The 19,676-nt window shown below is 48.6% G+C and overlaps 4 protein-coding genes across 4 annotated transcripts; all 4 read left to right on the top strand.

The window, feature by feature from the left end:
- Window positions 1-4,855: 4,855 nt before the first annotated feature.
- On the top strand, window positions 4,856-6,448 carry LOC138843326 (ubiquitin carboxyl-terminal hydrolase 17-like protein 13). The gene is made up of 2 exons (XM_070047132.2): window positions 4,856-4,880; window positions 4,971-6,448. The coding sequence occupies exons 1-2, from the start codon at window positions 4,856-4,858 to the stop codon at window positions 6,446-6,448; spliced, it is 1,503 nt and encodes a 500-aa protein (XP_069903233.1).
- Window positions 6,449-8,662: 2,214 nt separating this feature from the next.
- LOC138843325 (ubiquitin carboxyl-terminal hydrolase 17-like protein 13) lies at window positions 8,663-10,255 on the top strand. The gene is made up of 2 exons (XM_070047131.2): window positions 8,663-8,687; window positions 8,778-10,255. Exons 1-2 carry the CDS (start codon window positions 8,663-8,665, stop codon window positions 10,253-10,255), a joined length of 1,503 nt encoding a protein of 500 aa, XP_069903232.2.
- Window positions 10,256-12,459: 2,204 nt separating this feature from the next.
- LOC138843324 (ubiquitin carboxyl-terminal hydrolase 17-like protein 13) lies at window positions 12,460-14,052 on the top strand. Its single transcript, XM_070047130.2, has 2 exons — window positions 12,460-12,484; window positions 12,575-14,052. Exons 1-2 carry the CDS (start codon window positions 12,460-12,462, stop codon window positions 14,050-14,052), a joined length of 1,503 nt encoding a protein of 500 aa, XP_069903231.2.
- A 2,191-nt stretch (window positions 14,053-16,243) lies between these two features.
- Window positions 16,244-17,836, top strand: LOC138843323 (ubiquitin carboxyl-terminal hydrolase 17-like protein 13). Its single transcript, XM_089301794.1, has 2 exons — window positions 16,244-16,268; window positions 16,359-17,836. The coding sequence occupies exons 1-2, from the start codon at window positions 16,244-16,246 to the stop codon at window positions 17,834-17,836; spliced, it is 1,503 nt and encodes a 500-aa protein (XP_089157920.1).
- The last annotated feature ends 1,840 nt before the right edge of the window (window positions 17,837-19,676 follow it).

Genomic DNA, 19,676 nt, shown 5'->3' with positions numbered 1-19,676 from the left:
CATATGATTATCTCAATTGATGCAGAGAAAGCATTTGATAAAATTCAACACCCTTTCATGATGAAAACTCTAAGCAAATTGGGTGTAGAAGGAACATTCCTCAATATAATCAAAGCAATTTATAAAAAACCCACGGCCAGCATCCTATTGAATGGGGAAAAGTTGGAAGCATTTCCACTGAAATCTGGCACCAGGCAGGGATGCCCCCTCTCACCACTGCTATTTAACATAGTTCTGGAAGTTTTAGCCAGAGCCATCAGACAAGAAAAAGAAATCAAAGGAATACAAATCGAGAAGGAAGAAGTCAAACTATCCCTCTTTGCAGACGATATGATTCTGTACTTAGAGGATCCAAAGAACTCTACTAAGAGACTATTGGAACTCATAGAAGAGTTTGGCAAAGTGGCAGGATATAAAATCAATGCACAAAAATCAACAGCCTTTGTATACACAAGCAATGCCATGACTGAGAAAGAACTGCTAAGATCAATCCCATTCACAATAGCTACAAAAACAATCAAATACCTTGGAATAAACATAACCAAGGACGTTAAAGATCTCTACGATGAGAATTACAAAATCTTAAAGAAAGAAATAGAAGAGGATACCAAAAAATGGAAAAATCTTCCATGCTCATGGATGGGAAGAATCAACATCATCAAAATGTCCATTCTCCCAAAAGCAATTTATAGATTCAATGCAATCCCAATCAAGATTCCAAACACATTCTTCTCAGATCTAGAAAAAATGATGCTGAAATTCATATGGAGGCACAAGAGACCTCGAATAGCTAAAGCAATCTTGTACAACAAAAACAAAGCCGGAGGCATCACAATACCAGATTTCAGGACATACTACAGGGCAGTTGTAATCAAAACAGCATGGTACTGGTACAGAAACAGATGGATAGACCAATGGAACAGAATTGAAACACCAGAAATCAATCCAAACATCTACAGCCAACTTATATTTGATCAAGGATCTAAAACTAATCCCTGGAGCAAGGACAGTCTATTCAATAAATGGTGCTGGGAAAACTGGATTTCCACGTGCAGAAGCATGAAGCAAGACCCCTACCTTACACCTTACACAAAAATCCACTCAACGTGGATTAAAGACCTAAATCTACATCCTGACACCATTAAGTTATTAGAGAACATTGGAGAAACCCTTCAAGATATTGGCACAGGCAAAGAATTTCTGGAAAAGACCTGGGAGGCACAGGCAGTCAAAGCCAAAATCAACTATTGGGATTGCATCAAATTGAGAAGTTTCTGTACTGCAAAAGAAACAGTCAGGAGAGTGAAGAGACAACCGACAGAATGGGAAAAAATATTTGCAAACTATGCAACAGATAAAGGGTTAATAACCAGAATCTACAAAGAGATCAAGAAACTCCACAAAAACAAAACCAACAACCCACTTAAGAGATGGGCCAAGGACTTCAATAGACATTTTGCAAAAGAGGAAATCCAAATGGCCAACAGGCACGTGAAAAAATGTTCAAGGTCACTAGCAATCAGGGAAATGCAAATCAAAACCACAATGAGGTTTCACCTCACCCCAGTTAGAATGGCTCACATACAGAAATCTACCAACAACAGATGCTGGCAAGGATGTGGGGAAAAAGGGACACTAACCCACTGTTGGTGGGAATGCAAACTCGTCAAGCCACTATGGAAATCAGTCTGGAGATTCCTCAGAAACCTGAATATAACCCTACCGTTCGACCCAGCCATCCCACTCCTTGGAATTTACCCAAAGGAGTTTAAATTGACAAACAAAAAAGCGGTCTGCACCCTAATGTTTATCGCAGCACAATTCACAACAGCCAAGACCTGGAACCAACCTAAATGCCCATCAACGGTAGACTGGATAAAGAAAATATGGGATATGTACTCTTTAGAATACTATACCGCAGTAAGAAACAACGAAATCCAGTCATTTGCAACAAAATGGAGGAATCTGGAACACATCATGCTGAGTGAATTAAGCCAGTCCCAAAGGGACAAATACCATATGTTCTCCCTGATCGGTGACAACTGACTGAACACCAAAAAGGAAACCTCCTGAAGTGAAATGGACACTATGAGAAATGGTGACTTGATCAGCATAGCCCTGACTGTTAAGGGACAACTTAATACATTATCCCTCTTAGTATTTTTTTGTCTGTTCTACTTAATATGACTGGTTTAATTCTGTAATTATCACACAGTTATTCTTAAGTGTTGAAAATTAACTGAAATGTGATCCCTGTTAAACATAAGAGTGGGAATAAGAGAGGGAAGAGATGTATAATTTGGGGCATGCTCGGGCTGACTTGCCCCAATTGGTAGAGTTGGAAACATACAAGGGGATTCCAGTTCAATCCCATCAAGGTGGCATGTGCCAATGCCATCTCACTATTCCAAGTGATCAATTTCAGTTCACAATTGATCATAATGAAAGGACTAAGAGTCAAAGGGAGCACATAAACAAGTCTAGTACCTGCTAACACTAACCAATACAATAAATAAAGGGGAGAGTGATCCAACATGGGAAGTGAGATACTCAGCAGACTCATAGAATGGCGGATGTCCTAAACAGCACTCTGGCCTCAGAATCAGCCCTAAAGGCATTCAGATCTGGCTGAAAAGCCCATGAGAGTATTTCAGGCATGGAAAGCCAAGACACTCTGGCAAAAAGATCTCTGTGAGTGAGATCCCAGTGGAAAGAACAGGTCTTCAAAGAGGGAGGTGCCTTTCTCTGAAGGGAGGAGAGAACCTCCACTTTGACTATGACCGTGTCTAAACAAGATAAGAGTCGGAGAACTCAAGGGGCTTCCATAGCCTTGGAAACTCATGACTGGTGCATAGGGAGATTACTGATGCCATAAACAGGAGTGTCAATTAGTAAAGTCAACAACAGGAGACACTGTGCACTTACTCCTCATGTAGGATCTCTGTCCTTAATGTGCTGTACATTGAGGCTTAATGCTATAATGAGTACTCAAATAGTACATTTCACTTTGTGTTACTATGGGGGTGCAAACGGTTGAAATCTTTACTTAATGTACACTAAACTGATCTTCTGTAAAAAATAGAAAAAAAGAAAAAAAAGAAACAATCAATTCCCAACTTGACTCTCACTGGGATTAAACATGACAATAGGTCTGATCTGATTTCATCATCATTTAAAAAAATATCATCTATTATTTTTCACTTTATGTTACTGTGTGGGAACAAACTGTTGAAATCATTACTTAATGTATACTAAGCTGATCTTCTGTATATTAAGATAATCGAAAATGAATCTTGAGGTGAATGGAAGGGGAGAGGGAATGTGAAAGGGGAGGGTTGTGGGTGGGAGGGACGGTATGGGGGGGGGGGAGCCATTGTAATCCATGAGTCGTACTTTGGAAATTTATATTCATTAAACAAAAAGATTAAAAAAAAACTAAACCAAGGAAATTAAAGTATGCCTTTCTAAGGGTTTACCAAATAAAGAAACCTATTTTCCACTCTTAGTCTTTCCAGCGTTCTTCTTTGTTTGCATTTCAGAAATGGAAGCACATACCAGCACATCATGGAGGGGCCGGCACTGTGGCAGAGCAGGGAAAGCCGCCGCCTGCCGTGCTGGCATCCCATATGGGCGCCGGTTCAAGTCCCAGCTGCTTGACTTCCGATCCAGCTCTCTGCTATGGCCTGGGAAAGCAGGACAAGGTGGCTTGCAACCTTGGGCCTCTGCACACACATGGCAGACCTGGAAGAAGCTTCTGGCTCAAGGATGTGGATAGGCACAGATCATGTGTTGTGGCAATTTGGGGAGTGAACCATTGGAAGGACAACCTCTCTCTCTCTCTCTCTCTCTCTCTCTCTCTCTCAGTCTCTCTCCCTTCATGCGTCCCTCCCTGTGCCTCTACATAACAGCACCTTTCAAATTCATATGGAAATCTTAGAAAAGTAGTATAGGGGCCATCGTTGTGGTGCAGTGGGTTAACGCCCTGTCCTGAAATGCCAGCATCCCGTATGGGCACTGGTTTGAGACCCGGCTGCTCCACTTGCAATCTAGCTCTCTGTTATGGCCTTGGAGAGCAGGACAAGATGGCCCAAGCCCTTGGCCGACTGTTCCTGCATGGGAGACATGGAGGAAGCCTCTGTCTCCTGGCTTCAGATTGGTGCAACTCTTGCTTTTTAGGCCAGTAGGGGAGTGAGTAATCGGATGGAACCCTCTCTCTCTCTTTCTCTCTCTTTCTCTCTCTCTCTCTGCCTCTCCTCGCTCTGTGTAACTCTGACTTTCCAATAAATAAAGAACCATTTAAAAAAGAAGAAAATATATCTTAATGGAGAATGGGACGGGGAATGGCAGATGAATGAGGAGAAGGGTTGGAAGGGTTGTATTCCATACGTAAAAAGCTTCTTTGGAGAATATGTACAGAATTGCAAAACTAAACAAAAGTTAAAATGTTCCTTTATAAGGGCTCAGCAAACTAAAACCCAAAACCTGCTTTCAGCCATCAGTCTCTCCAGCATTCTTCTTTGTTTTCCTTGAAGAACTCCAAGGCACATAGAAGCACATCATGGCACATCACCAAGTTCCACAAGGCACATGAAAGCCTTATCCTTCACATGCATCTTCCCCAGGTAGTGGAATCAAGCGGTGAAGGCCCAGAGGCTGTGAGGGCATGAGACCACACCCTAAAGCCCCTAATCCCATCAAGGGCTGGAAGCGGATGGGTGGGTCCTGTAGCAGGTCCAGGGTGTGGCATGCAGTGTGGACTATAAAAGGAGGGGGGAGAGGAACAGGTGGTCCTTGGATGCCAGTCTCAGAGGTGGAAGCATCTTGCTGCCTTGTGACAGTGGCTCCTGGAGACATGATGGCTGCTTCACCTCTCAAGGAAGGTGAGTTCCACTTTAATGACTTGCCAACACGCCAACTTTCCCATTCTAGCTCAGAGGGGGATGATACTCATGGTGGTGTTTGTCTCCCAGGGAAATCACCACCCTCACCTCAGAAAGAGCTCCCGCTGCAAAGTGATTTGGCTTCGGGGGCGACCCATCTGGCTCCCAGTGGAGGAGCTTCTCTGAGCTGCAGCTGGAAGAGACCTTATGGCATTGGGGCCGGTCTGCAGAATACGGGCAACACCTGCTACCTGAATGCAGCCCTGCAGTGTCTCACGTATACCCCACCCCTCGCCAACTATATGCTGTCCCAGGTGCATTCTCAAAGCTGTCGTCGTTCGGATCGCTGCATTCTGTGTGCCGTGGAAACGCACTTTCTCTGGGCCCTGCACAGTCCTGGCGACGTGATCCAGCCCTGTCAAGTGCTGGCTGCTGGCTTTCACACAAACAGGCAGGAAGACGCCCACGAATTTCTGATGTTTGCTCTGGATGTCCTGAAGGCAGCAGGTCTGCCTGGGCTCACGGACGGGGTGGGTCCCCAAGAGGACCAATCTCCATCCCAGCAGATAGTGGGAGGACACTGGAGGTCTCAAATCCAATGTCTCCAGTGCCAAGGCATTTCAGAAACCTTGGACCCTTACCTGGAGATCGCGTTGGATATCAAGACAGCCGACAGTGTGGAGCAAGCTTTGCAGCACTTGGTGCAACCTGAAGAGCTAGCTGGAGAAAACGCCTATCACTGTGCTACCTGCCTACAGAAGACAGCTGCTTCCAAGACACTCACCTTGCAATCGGCTGGCAAGGTGCTTCTCTTTGTATTGAAACGGTTTTCTGAGTTCACGGGTGAGAAACTTGGAGGACAAGTGCACTATCCCGAGTGCCTGGACATGAGACCTTACATGTCCCAGCAGAACGGGAGGCCACTGGACTATGTTCTCTATGCGGTTCTCATCCACGTTGGCTTGAGGTGTCAATCAGGACACTACTTCTGCTATGTCAAAGCTGGCAGTGGCCACTGGTATAAAATGGATGATGCGAAGGTCACTGCCTGTGACACCACTTGTGTCCTGAATCAAAGTGCCTACGTGCTATTTTATGTCCGCAAGAGTGGAGTTGGAGGAGAACATGGGACAGTGTCTCCAGGCAGGGGACCCTCCGACTTGGAGGCTGCAAACACACGTGGCCATACACCAGGAGAGCTTGAAAGGCCTTCCCCTCTTGAAGCTGGAGAGTCAGAGGAGCACTTGGAGCAAACAACTCAGGACTTGACCTTGGATGCGTGGCAATCCCTCCAAGCCCAGAACACACCAAGGAGTGCATTCAGCCTCAGGACAGTGGAGCCCACGCTGCCCAGCAATGCGATCGTAATTCACCAGGCAAGATCTGCCGCAGGGATGAGGAAGCACCATCCTGACCAGGAAAGGGCCCTGCTGCACGGGGCAGCTGGGCACATCACTCAGCAGGTAGCCATGAATCCTGGCAACCTCCCTTGTCCGGGAGGAAGGAGCAAACCTCCCAAGAGGAAGAACAAACCTGCAAAGAGGCCTCTGTTGTTGCTGTTCCGCTGACGTTAGTGCAAGAGGACTTCACGATTATGTGGTTGGGTGACAGTGCACGAGTTAAGTGTTTGTATTTGCAAGGGCAAAGGGTTTGTCCTTATGAACTGTCCTAGGTGTGAATTGGAATCTTAGGTTGGAACCAAATGTCTATGCCTTCTGCATTTGCAAGGGGTGAGAGACTGTGTTTTGTGTGAGGCCACAATGTTGGATCGAGATGTGTGCTTTCCAGCGTGTCATGTCGCTAAGCAATTGTTGAGATTGGAGGCACAGAACTCTCTGCTTCATGAAGGAATTCTGAAGCAGCTGAGAAAGATGGGGAATAATGGCCTCCTTCTCCTTTGGCTACAAACAATCCTGCTTCATGCTTTCCTCTCCATCACCTCTCATGGAAGTCTTGGTGACAGATTTCTCCAAGTCAATCGTGAGGGCGAACCTCATGGCCCTCTCTCTTACCACAATGTATGACCTCAGGTTGTCACAGTCCCTGGGAGTTTCGTTGCACCTACTAGGAGCCTCTGGAAATCAACCATTGTCTTGAAGCATCAACCACATTGTGTGATCATCCCAAGCTCCTGAACAGGAGCCCTTCATCCTCCAGAATCGCCACAGTTTGTGTTTCTTAAACTCACAACTGAAATCACAGCGTACTAACCTCCCACACAGGACCTCTGTCCTGAATGAATTGCATTAGGAGAGTTAACTGTGAAATGTGTTTTCAAACAGTTGTGTGTGTGGGTGTGTGTGTGTGTGTGTGTGTGTGTACCTTGTTTGAAATAAAGTAACTAAATTAAAACTGTAAAACTAAACCAAGGAAATTAAAGTATGCCTTTCTAAGGGTTTACCAAATAAAGAAACCTATTTTCCACTCTTAGTCTTTCCAGCGTTCTTCTTTGTTTGCATTTCAGAAATGGAAGCACATACCAGCACATCATGGAGGGGCCGGCACTGTGGCAGAGCAGGGAAAGCCGCCGCCTGCCGTGCTGGCATCCCATATGGGCGCCGGTTCAAGTCCCAGCTGCTTGACTTCCGATCCAGCTCTCTGCTATGGCCTGGGAAAGCAGGACAAGGTGGCTTGCAACCTTGGGCCTCTGCACACACATGGCAGACCTGGAAGAAGCTTCTGGCTCAAGGATGTGGATAGGCACAGATCATGTGTTGTGGCAATTTGGGGAGTGAACCATTGGAAGGACAACCTCTCTCTCTCTCTCACTCTCTCTCTCTCTCTCTCTCTGTCTCGCTCCCTTCATGCGTCCCTCCCTGTGCCTCTACATAACAGCACCTTTCAAATTCATATGGAAATCTTAGAAAAGTAGTATAGGGGCCATCGTTGTGGTGCAGTGGGTTAACGCCCTGTCCTGAAATGCCAGCATCCCGTATGGGCACTGGTTTGAGACCCGGCTGCTCCACTTGCAATCTAGCTCTCTGTTATGGCCTTGGAGAGCAGGACAAGATGGCCCAAGCCCTTGGCCGACTGTTCCTGCATGGGAGACATGGAGGAAGCCTCTGTCTCCTGGCTTCAGATTGGTGCAACTCTTGCTTTTTAGGCCAGTAGGGGAGTGAGTAATTGGATGGAACCCTCTCTCTCTCTTTCTCTCTCTTTCTCTCTCTCTCTCTGCCTCTCCTCGCTCTGTGTAACTCTGACTTTCCAATAAATAAAGAACCATTTAGAAAAGAAGAAAATATATCTTAATGGAGAATGGGACGGGGAATGGCAGATGAATGAGGAGAAGGGTTGGAAGGGTTGTATTCCATACGTAAAAAGCTTCTTTGGAGAATATGTACAGAATTGCAAAACTAAACAAAAGTTAAAATGTTCCTTTATAAGGGCTCAGCAAACTAAAACCCAAAACCTGCTTTCAGCCATCAGTCTCTCCAGCATTCTTCTTTGTTTTCCTTGAAGAACTCCAAGGCACATAGAAGCACATCATGGCACATCACCAAGTTCCACAAGGCACATGAAAGCCTTATCCTTCACATGCATCTTCCCCAGGTAGTGGAATCAAGAGGTGAAGGCCCAGAGGCTGTGAGGGCGTGAGACCACACCCTAAAGCCCCTAATCCCATCAAGGGCTGGAAGCGGATGGGTGGGTCCTGTAGCAGGTCCAGGGTGTGGCATGCAGTGTGGACTATAAAAGGAGGGGGGAGAGGAACAGGTGGTCCTTGGATGCCAGTCTCAGAGGTGGAAGCATCTTGCTGCCTTGTGACAGTGGCTCCTGGAGACATGATGGCTGCTTCACCTCTCAAGGAAGGTGAGTTCCACTTTAATGACTTGCCAACACGCCAACTTTCCCATTCTAGCTCAGAGGGGGATGATACTCATGGTGGTGTTTGTCTCCCAGGGAAATCACCACCCTCACCTCAGAAAGAGCTCCCGCTGCAAAGTGATTTGGCTTCGGGGGCGACCCATCTGGCTCCCAGTGGAGGAGCTTCTCTGAGCTGCAGCTGGAAGAGACCTTATGGCATTGGGGCCGGTCTGCAGAATACGGGCAACACCTGCTACCTGAATGCAGCCCTGCAGTGTCTCACGTATACCCCACCCCTCGCCAACTATATGCTGTCCCAGGTGCATTCTCAAAGCTGTCGTCGTTCGGATCGCTGCATTCTGTGTGCCGTGGAAACGCACTTTCTCTGGGCCCTGCACAGTCCTGGCGACGTGATCCAGCCCTGTCAAGTGCTGGCTGCTGGCTTTCACACAAACAGGCAGGAAGACGCCCACGAATTTCTGATGTTTGCTCTGGATGTCCTGAAGGCAGCAGGTCTGCCTGGGCTCACGGACGGGGTGGGTCCCCAAGAGGACCAATCTCCATCCCAGCAGATAGTGGGAGGACACTGGAGGTCTCAAATCCAATGTCTCCAGTGCCAAGGCATTTCAGAAACCTTGGACCCTTACCTGGAGATCGCGTTGGATATCAAGACAGCCGACAGTGTGGAGCAAGCTTTGCAGCACTTGGTGCAACCTGAAGAGCTAGCTGGAGAAAACGCCTATCACTGTGCTACCTGCCGACAGAAGACAGCTGCTTCCAAGACACTCACCTTGCAATCGGCTGGCAAGGTGCTTCTCTTTGTATTGAAACGGTTTTCTGAGTTCACGGGTGAGAAACTTGGAGGACAAGTGCACTATCCCGAGTGCCTGGACATGAGACCTTACATGTCTCAGCAGAACGGGAGGCCACTGGACTATGTTCTCTATGCGGTTCTCGTCCACGTTGGCTTGAGGTGTCAATCAGGACACTACTTCTGCTATGTCAAAGCTGGCAGTGGCCACTGGTATAAAATGGATGATGCGAAGGTCACTGCCTGTGACACCACTTGTGTCCTGAATCAAAGTGCCTACGTGCTATTTTATGTCCGCAAGAGTGGAGTTGGAGGAGAACATGGGACAGTGTCTCCAGGCAGGGGACCCTCCGACTTGGAGGCTGCAAACACACGTGGCCATACACCAGGAGAGCTTGAAAGGCCTTCCCCTCTTGAAGCTGGAGAGTCAGAGGAGCACTTGGAGCAAACAACTCAGGACTTGACCTTGGATGCGTGGCAATCCCTCCAAGCCCAGAACAGACCAAGGAGTGCATTCAGCCTCAGGACAGTGGAGCCCACGCTGCCCAGCAATGCGATCGTAATTCACCAGGCAAGATCTGCCGCAGGGATGAGGAAGCACCATCCTGACCAGGAAAGGGCCCTGCTGCACGGGGCAGCTGGGCACATCACTCAGCAGGTAGCCATGAATCCTGGCAACCTCCCTTGTCCGGGAGGAAGGAGCAAACCTCCCAAGAGGAAGAACAAACCTGCAAAGAGGCCTCTGTTGTTGCTGTTCCGCTGACGTTAGTGCAAGAGGACTTCACGATTATGTGGTTGGGTGACAGTGCACGAGTTAAGTGTTTGTATTTGCAAGGGCAAAGGGTTTGTCCTTATGAACTGTCCTAGGTGTGAATTGGAAGCTTAGGTTGGAACCAAATGTCTATGTCTTCTGCATTTGCAAGGGGTGAGAGACTGTGTTTTGTGTGAGGCCACAATGTTGGATCGAGATGTGTGCTTTCCAGCGTGTCATGTCGCTAAGCAATTGTTGAGATTGGAGGCACAGAACTCTCTGCTTCATGAAGGAATTCTGAAGCAGCTGAGAAAGATGGGGAATAATGGCCTCCTTCTCCTTTGGCTACAAACAATCCTGCTTCATGCTTTCCTCTCCATCACCTCTCATGGAAGTCTTGGTGACAGATTTCTCCAAGTCAATCGTGAGGGCGAACCTCATGGCCCTCTCTCTTACCACAATGTATGACCTCAGGTTGTCACAGTCCCTGGGAGTTTCGTTGCACCTACTAGGAGCCTCTGGAAATCAACCATTGTCTTGAAGCATCAACCACATTGTGTGATCATCCCAAGCTCCTGAACAGGAGCCCTTCATCCTCCAGAATCGCCACAGTTTGTGTTTCTTAAACTCACAACTGAAATCACAGCGTACTAACCTCCCACACAGGACCTCTGTCCTGAATGAATTGCATTAGGAGAGTTAACTGTGAAATGTGTTTTCAAACAGTTGTGTGTGTGTGTGTGTGTGTGTGTGTACCTTGTTTGAAATAAAGCAACTAAATTAAAACTGTAAAACTAAACCAAGGAAATTAAAGTATGCCTTTCTAAGGGTTTACCAAATAAAGAAACCTATTTTCCACTCTTAGTCTTTCCAGCGTTCTTCTTTGTTTGCATTTCAGAAATGGAAGCACATACCAGCACATCATGGAGGGGCCGGCACTGTGGCAGAGCAGGGAAAGCCGCCGCCTGCCGTGCTGGCATCCCATATGGGCGCCAGTTCAAGTCCCAGCTGCTTGACTTCCGATCCAGCTCTCTGCTATGGCCTGGGAAAGCAGGACAAGGTGGCTTGCAACCTTGGGCCTCTGCACACACATGGCAGACCTGGAAGAAGCTTCTGGCTCAAGGATGTGGATAGGCACAGATCATGTGTTGTGGCAATTTGGGGAGTGAACCATTGGAAGGACAACCTCTCTCTCTCTCTCACTCTCTCTCTCTCTCTCTCTCAGTCTCTCTCCCTTCATGCGTCCCTCCCTGTGCCTCTACATAACAGCACCTTTCAAATTCATATGGAAATCTTAGAAAAGTAGTATAGGGGCCATCGTTGTGGTGCAGTGGGTTAACGCCCTGTCCTGAAATGCCAGCATCCCGTATGGGCACTGGTTTGAGACCCGGCTGCTCCACTTGCAATCTAGCTCTCTGTTATGGCCTTGGAGAGCAGGACAAGATGGCCCAAGCCCTTGGCCGACTGTTCCTGCATGGGAGACATGGAGGAAGCCTCTGTCTCCTGGCTTCAGATTGGTGCAACTCTTGCTTTTTAGGCCAGTAGGGGAGTGAGTAATCGGATGGAACCCTCCCTCTCTCTTTCTCTCTCTTTCTCTCTCTCTCTCTGCCTCTCCTCGCTCTGTGTAACTCTGACTTTCCAATAAATAAAGAACCATTTAAAAAAGAAGAAAATATATCTTAATGGAGAATGGGACGGGGAATGGCAGATGAATGAGGAGAAGGGTTGGAAGGGTTGTATTCCATACGTAAAAAGCTTCTTTGGAGCATATGTACAGAATTGCAAAACTAAACAAAAGTTAAAATGTTCCTTTATAAGGGCTCAGCAAACTGAAACCCAAAACCTGCTTTCAGCCATCAGTCTCTCCAGCATTCTTCTTTGTTTTCCTTGAAGAACTCCAAGGCACATAGAAGCACATCATGGCACATCACCAAGTTCCACAAGGCACATGAAAGCCTTATCCTTCACATGCATCTTCCCCAGGTAGTGGAATCAAGCGGTGAAGGCCCAGAGGCTGTGAGGGCGTGAGACCACACCCTAAAGCCCCTAATCCCATCAAGGGCTGGAAGCGGATGGGTGGGTCCTGTAGCAGGTCCAGGGTGTGGCATGCAGTGTGGACTATAAAAGGAGGGGGGAGAGGAACAGGTGGTCCTTGGATGCCAGTCTCAGAGGTGGAAGCATCTTGCTGCCTTGTGACAGTGGCTCCTGGAGACATGATGGCTGCTTCACCTCTCAAGGAAGGTGAGTTCCACTTTAATGACTTGCCAACACGCCAACTTTCCCATTCTAGCTCAGAGGGGGATGATACTCATGGTGGTGTTTGTCTCCCAGGGAAATCACCACCCTCACCTCAGAAAGAGCTCCCGCTGCAAAGTGATTTGGCTTCGGGGGCGACCCATCTGGCTCCCAGTGGAGGAGCTTCTCTGAGCTGCAGCTGGAAGAGACCTTATGGCATTGGGGCCGGTCTGCAGAATACGGGCAACACCTGCTACCTGAATGCAGCCCTGCAGTGTCTCACGTATACCCCACCCCTCGCCAACTATATGCTGTCCCAGGTGCATTCTCAAAGCTGTCGTCGTTCGGATCGCTGCATTCTGTGTGCCGTGGAAACGCACTTTCTCTGGGCCCTCCACAGTCCTGGCGACGTGATCCAGCCCTGTCAAGTGCTGGCTGCTGGCTTTCACACAAACAGGCAGGAAGACGCCCACGAATTTCTGATGTTTGCTCTGGATGTCCTGAAGGCAGCAGGTCTGCCTGGGCTCACGGACGGGGTGGGTCCCCAAGAGGACCAATCTCCATCCCAGCAGATAGTGGGAGGACACTGGAGGTCTCAAATCCAATGTCTCCAGTGCCAAGGCATTTCAGAAACCTTGGACCCTTACCTGGAGATCGCGTTGGATATCAAGACAGCCGACAGTGTGGAGCAAGCTTTGCAGCACTTGGTGCAACCTGAAGAGCTAGCTGGAGAAAACGCCTATCACTGTGCTACCTGCCTACAGAAGACAGCTGCTTCCAAGACACTCACCTTGCAATCGGCTGGCAAGGTGCTTCTCTTTGTATTGAAACGGTTTTCTGAGTTCACGGGTGAGAAACTTGGAGGACAAGTGCACTATCCCGAGTGCCTGGACATGAGACCTTACATGTCTCAGCAGAACGGGAGGCCACTGGACTATGTTCTCTATGCGGTTCTCGTCCACGTTGGCTTGAGGTGTCAATCAGGACACTACTTCTGCTATGTCAAAGCTGGCAGTGGCCACTGGTATAAAATGGATGATGCGAAGGTCACTGCCTGTGACACCACTTGTGTCCTGAATCAAAGTGCCTACGTGCTATTTTATGTCCGCAAGAGTGGAGTTGGAGGAGAACATGGGACAGTGTCTCCAGGCAGGGGACCCTCCGACTTGGAGGCTGCAAACACACGTGGCCATACACCAGGAGAGCTTGAAAGGCCTTCCCCTCTTGAAGCTGGAGAGTCAGAGGAGCACTTGGAGCAAACAACTCAGGACTTGACCTTGGATGCGTGGCAAGCCCTCCAAGCCCAGAACACACCAAGGAGTGCATTCAGCCTCAGGACAGTGGAGCCCACGCTGCCCAGCAATGCGATCGTAATTCACCAGGCAAGATCTGCCGCAGGGATGAGGAAGCACCATCCTGACCAGGAAAGGGCCCTGCTGCACGGGGCAGCTGGGCACATCACTCAGCAGGTAGCCATGAATCCTGGCAACCTCCCTTGTCCGGGAGGAAGGAGCAAACCTCCCAAGAGGAAGAACAAACCTGCAAAGAGGCCTCTGTTGTTGCTGTTCCGCTGACGTTAGTGCAAGAGGACTTCACGATTATGTGGTTGGGTGACAGTGCACGAGTTAAGTGTTTGTATTTGCAAGGGCAAAGGGTTTGTCCTTATGAACTGTCCTAGGTGTGAATTGGAAGCTTAGGTTGGAACCAAATGTCTATGTCTTCTGCATTTGCAAGGGGTGAGAGACTGTGTTTTGTGTGAGGCCACAATGTTGGATCGAGATGTGTGCTTTCCAGCGTGTCATGTCGCTAAGCAATTGTTGAGATTGGAGGCACAGAACTCTCTGCTTCATGAAGGAATTCTGAAGCAGCTGAGAAAGATGGGGAATAATGGCCTCCTTCTCCTTTGGCTACAAACAATCCTGCTTCATGCTTTCCTCTCCATCACCTCTCATGGAAGTCTTGGTGACAGATTTCTCCAAGTCAATCGTGAGGGCGAACCTCATGGCCCTCTCTCTTACCACAATGTATGACCTCAGGTTGTCACAGTCCCTGGGAGTTTCGTTGCACCTACTAGGAGCCTCTGGAAATCAACCATTGTCTTGAAGCATCAACCACATTGTGTGATCATCCCAAGCTCCTGAACAGGAGCCCTTCATCCTCCAGAATCGCCACAGTTTGTGTTTGTTAAACTCACAACTGAAATCACAGCGTACTAACCTCCCACACAGGACCTCTGTCCTGAATGAATTGCATTAGGAGAGTTAACTGTGAAATGTGTTTTCAAACAGTTGTGTGTGTGTGTGTGTGTGTGTACCTTGTTTGAAATAAAGTAACTAAATTAAAACTGTAAAACTAAACCAAGGAAATTAAAGTATGCCTTTCTAAGGGTTTACCAAATAAAGAAACCTATTTTCCACTCTTAGTCTTTCCAGCGTTCTTCTTTGTTTGCATTTCAGAAATGGAAGCACATACCAGCACATCATGGAGGGGCCGGCACTGTGGCAGAGCAGGGAAAGCCGCCGCCTGCCGTGCTGGCATCCCATATGGGCGCGGGTTCAAGTCCCAGCTGCTTGACTTCCGATCCAGCTCTCTGCTATGGCCTGGGAAAGCAGGACAAGGTGGCTTGCAACCTTGGGCCTCTGCACACACATGGCAGACCTGGAAGAAGCTTCTGGCTCAAGGATGTGGATAGGCACAGATCACGTGTTGTGGCAATTTGGGGAGTGAACCATTGGAAGGACAACCTCTCTCTCTTTCTCTCTCTCTCTCTCTCAGTCTCTCTCCCTTCATGCGTCCCTCCCTGTGCCTCTACATAACAGCACCTTTCAAATTCATATGGAAATCTTAGAAAAGTAGTATGGGGCCATCGTTGTGGTGCAGTGGGTTAACGCCCTGTCCTGAAATGCCAGCATCCCGTATGGGCACTGGTTTGAGACCCGGCTGCTCCACTTGCAATCTAGCTCTCTGTTATGGCCTTGGAGAGCAGGACAAGATGGCCCAAGCCCTTGGCCGACTGTTCCTGCATGGGAGACATGGAGGAAGCCTCTGTCTCCTGGCTTCAGATTGGTGCAACTCTTGCTTTTTAGGCCAGTAGGGGAGTGAGTAATCGGATGGAACCCTCTCTCTCTCTTTCTCTCTCTTTCTCTCTCTCTCTCTGTCTCTCCTCGCTCTGTGTAACTCTGACTTTCCAATAAATAAAGAACCATTTAGAAAAGAAGAAAATATATCTTAATGGAGAATGGGACGGGGAATGGCAGATGAATGAGGAGAAGGGTTGGAAGGGTTGTATTCCATACGTAAAAAGCTTCTTTGGAGCATATGTACAGAATTGCAAAACTAAACAAAAGTTAAAATGTTCCTTTATAAGGGCTCAGCAAACTGAAACCCAAAACCTGCTTTCAGCCATCAGTCTCTCCAGCATTCTTCTTTGTTTTCCTTGAAGAACTCCAAGGCACATAGAAGCACATCATGGCACATCACCAAGTTCCACAAGGCACATGAAAGCCTTATCCTTCACATGCATCTTCCCCAGGTAGTGGAATCAAGCGGTGAAGGCCCAGAGGCTGTGAGGGCGTGAGACCACACCCTAAAGCCCCTAATCCCATCAAGGGCTGGAAGCGGATGGGTGGGTCCTGTAGCAGGTCCAGGGTGTGGCATGCAGTGTGGACTATAAAAGGAGGGGGGAGAGGAACAGGTGGTCCTTGGATGCCAGTCTCAGAGGTGGAAGCATCTTGCTGCCTTGTGACAGTGGCTCCTGGAGACATGATGGCTGCTTCACCTCTCAAGGAAGGTGAGTTCCACTTTAATGACTTGCCAACACGCCAACTTTCCCATTCTAGCTCAGAGGGGGATGATACTCATGGTGGTGTTTGTCTCCCAGGGAAATCACCACCCTCACCTCAGAAAGAGCTCCCGCTGCAAAGTGATTTGGCTTCGGGGGCGACCCATCTGGCTCCCAGTGGAGGAGCTTCTCTGAGCTGCAGCTGGAAGAGACCTTATGGCATTGGGGCCGGTCTGCAGAATACGGGCAACACCTGCTACCTGAATGCAGCCCTGCAGTGTCTCACGTATACCCCACCCCTCGCCAACTATATGCTGTCCCAGGTGCATTCTCAAAGCTGTCGTCGTTCGGATCGCTGCATTCTGTGTGCCGTGGAAACGCACTTTCTCTGGGCCCTGCACAGTCCTGGCGACGTGATCCAGCCCTGTCAAGTGCTGGCTGCTGGCTTTCACACAAACAGGCAGGAAGACGCCCACGAATTTCTGATGTTTGCTCTGGATGTCCTGAAGGCAGCAGGTCTGCCTGGGCTCACGGACGGGGTGGGTCCCCAAGAGGACCAATCTCCATCCCAGCAGATAGTGGGAGGACACTGGAGGTCTCAAATCCAATGTCTCCAGTGCCAAGGCATTTCAGAAACCTTGGACCCTTACCTGGAGATCGCGTTGGATATCAAGACAGCCGACAGTGTGGAGCAAGCTTTGCAGCACTTGGTGCAACCTGAAGAGCTAGCTGGAGAAAACGCCTATCACTGTGCTACCTGCCTACAGAAGACAGCTGCTTCCAAGACACTCACCTTGCAATCGGCTGGCAAGGTGCTTCTCTTTGTATTGAAACGGTTTTCTGAGTTCACGGGTGAGAAACTTGGAGGACAAGTGCACTATCCCGAGTGCCTGGACATGAGACCTTACATGTCTCAGCAGAACGGGAGGCCACTGGACTATGTTCTCTATGCGGTTCTCGTCCACGTTGGCTTGAGGTGTCAATCAGGACACTACTTCTGCTATGTCAAAGCTGGCAGTGGCCACTGGTATAAAATGGATGATGCGAAGGTCACTGCCTGTGACACCACTTGTGTCCTGAATCAAAGTGCCTACGTGCTATTTTATGTCCGCAAGAGTGGAGTTGGAGGAGAACATGGGACAGTGTCTCCAGGCAGGGGACCCTCCGACTTGGAGGCTGCAAACACACGTGGCCATACACCAGGAGAGCTTGAAAGGCCTTCCCCTCTTGAAGCTGGAGAGTCAGAGGAGCACTTGGAGCAAACAACTCAGGACTTGACCTTGGATGCGTGGCAATCCCTCCAAGCCCAGAACACACCAAGGAGTGCATTCAGCCTCAGGACAGTGGAGCCCACGCTGCCCAGCAATGCGATCGTAATTCACCAGGCAAGATCTGCCGCAGGGATGAGGAAGCACCATCCTGACCAGGAAAGGGCCCTGCTGCACGGGGCAGCTGGGCACATCACTCAGCAGGTAGCCATGAATCCTGGCAACCTCCCTTGTCCGGGAGGAAGGAGCAAACCTCCCAAGAGGAAGAACAAACCTGCAAAGAGGCCTCTGTTGTTGCTGTTCCGCTGACGTTAGTGCAAGAGGACTTCACGATTATGTGGTTGGGTGACAGTGCACGAGTTAAGTGTTTGTATTTGCAAGGGCAAAGGGTTTGTCCTTATGAACTGTCCTAGGTGTGAATTGGAAGCTTAGGTTGGAACCAAATGTCTATGTCTTCTGCATTTGCAAGGGGTGAGAGACTGTGTTTTGTGTGAGGCCACAATGTTGGATCGAGATGTGTGCTTTCCAGCGTGTCATGTCGCTAAGCAATTGTTGAGATTGGAGGCACAGAACTCTCTGCTTCATGAAGGAATTCTGAAGCAGCTGAGAAAGATGGGGAATAATGGCCTCCTTCTCCTTTGGCTACAAACAATCCTGCTTCATGCTTTCCTCTCCATCACCTCTCATGGAAGTCTTGGTGACAGATTTCTCCAAGTCAATCGTGAGGGCGAACCTCATGGCCCTCTCTCTTACCACAATGTATGACCTCAGGTTGTCACAGTCCCTGGGAGTTTCGTTGCACCTACTAGGAGCCTCTGGAAATCAACCATTGTCTTGAAGCATCAACCACATTGTGTGATCATCCCAAGCTCCTGAACAGGAGCCCTTCATCCTCCAGAATCGCCACAGTTTGTGTTTGTTAAACTCACAACTGAAATCACAGCGTACTAACCTCCCACACAGGACCTCTGTCCTGAATGAATTGCATTAGGAGAGTTAACTGTGAAATGTGTTTTCAAACAGTTGTGTGTGTGTGTGTGTGTGTGTGTGTACCTTGTTTGAAATAAAGTAACTAAATTAAAACTGTAAAACTAAACCAAGGAAATTAAAGTATGCCTTTCTAAGGGTTTACCAAATAAAGAAACCTATTTTCCACTCTTAGTCTTTCCAGCGTTCTTCTTTGTTTGCATTTCAGAAATGGAAGCACATACCAGCACATCATGGAGGGGCCGGCACTGTGGCAGAGCAGGGAAAGCCGCCGCCTGCCGTGCTGGCATCCCATATGGGCGCCGGTTCAAGTCCCAGCTGCTTGACTTCCGATCCAGCTCTCTGCTATGGCCTGGGAAAGCAGGACAAGGTGGCTTGCAACCTTGGGCCTCTGCACACACATGGCAGACCTGGAAGAAGCTTCTGGCTCAAGGATGTGGATAGGCACAGATCATGTGTTGTGGCAATTTGGGGAGTGAACCATTGGAAGGACAACCTCTCTCTCTTTCTCTCTCTCTCTCTCTCAGTCTCTCTCCCTTCATGCGTCCCTCCCTGTGCCTCTACATAACAGCACCTTTCAAATTCATATGGAAATCTTAGAAAAGTAGTATGGGGCCATCGTTGTGGTGCAGTGGGTTAACGCCCTGTCCTGAAATGCCAGCATCCCGTATGGGCACTGGTTTGAGACCCGGCTGCTCCACTTGCAATCTAGCTCTCTGTTATGGCCTTGGAGAGCAGGACAAGATGGCCCAAGCCCTTGGCCGACTGTTCCTGCATGGGAGACATGGAGGAAGCCTCTGTCTCCTGGCTTCAGATTGGTGCAACTCTTGCTTTTTAGGCCAGTAGGGGAGTGAGTAATCGGATGGAACCCTCCCTCTCTCTTTCTCTCTCTTTCTCTCTCTCTCTCTGCCTCTCCTCGCTCTGTGTAACTCTGACTTTCCAATAAATAAAGAACCATTTAAAAAAGAAGAAAATATATCTTAATGGAGAATGGGACGGGAATGGCAGATGAATGAGGAGAAGGGTTGGAAGGGTTGTATTCCATACGTAAAAAGCTTCTTTGGAGAATATGTACAGAATTGCAAAACTAAACAAAAGTTAAAATGTTCCTTTATAAGGGCTCAGCAAACTAAAACCCAAAACCTGCTTTCAGCCATCAGTC

This window comes from Oryctolagus cuniculus, chromosome 8 (assembly GCF_051225735.1).
Source record: "Oryctolagus cuniculus isolate XC-2025 breed Fujian yellow rabbit chromosome 8, ASM5122573v1, whole genome shotgun sequence".
NCBI classification, from domain to species: Eukaryota; Metazoa; Chordata; class Mammalia; order Lagomorpha; family Leporidae; genus Oryctolagus; species Oryctolagus cuniculus.
The sequence above is the reverse complement of the archived record's forward strand: the minus strand, read 5'-3'. Positions and strand labels throughout refer to the sequence as shown.

Bases quoted from the DNA above. Each gene is read 5' to 3' on its own strand.
- LOC138843325 (XM_070047131.2), top strand. From the start codon at position 8,663: ATGGCTGCTTCACCTCTCAAGGAAG. The intron at 8,688-8,777 runs GTGAGTTCCACT...TTTGTCTCCCAG, and splicing joins TGCTTCACCTCTCAAGGAAG to GGAAATCACCACCCTCACCT.
- LOC138843324 (XM_070047130.2), top strand. From the start codon at position 12,460: ATGGCTGCTTCACCTCTCAAGGAAG. The intron at 12,485-12,574 runs GTGAGTTCCACT...TTTGTCTCCCAG, and splicing joins TGCTTCACCTCTCAAGGAAG to GGAAATCACCACCCTCACCT.
- LOC138843323 (XM_089301794.1), top strand. From the start codon at position 16,244: ATGGCTGCTTCACCTCTCAAGGAAG. The intron at 16,269-16,358 runs GTGAGTTCCACT...TTTGTCTCCCAG, and splicing joins TGCTTCACCTCTCAAGGAAG to GGAAATCACCACCCTCACCT.
- LOC138843326 (XM_070047132.2), top strand. From the start codon at position 4,856: ATGGCTGCTTCACCTCTCAAGGAAG. The intron at 4,881-4,970 runs GTGAGTTCCACT...TTTGTCTCCCAG, and splicing joins TGCTTCACCTCTCAAGGAAG to GGAAATCACCACCCTCACCT.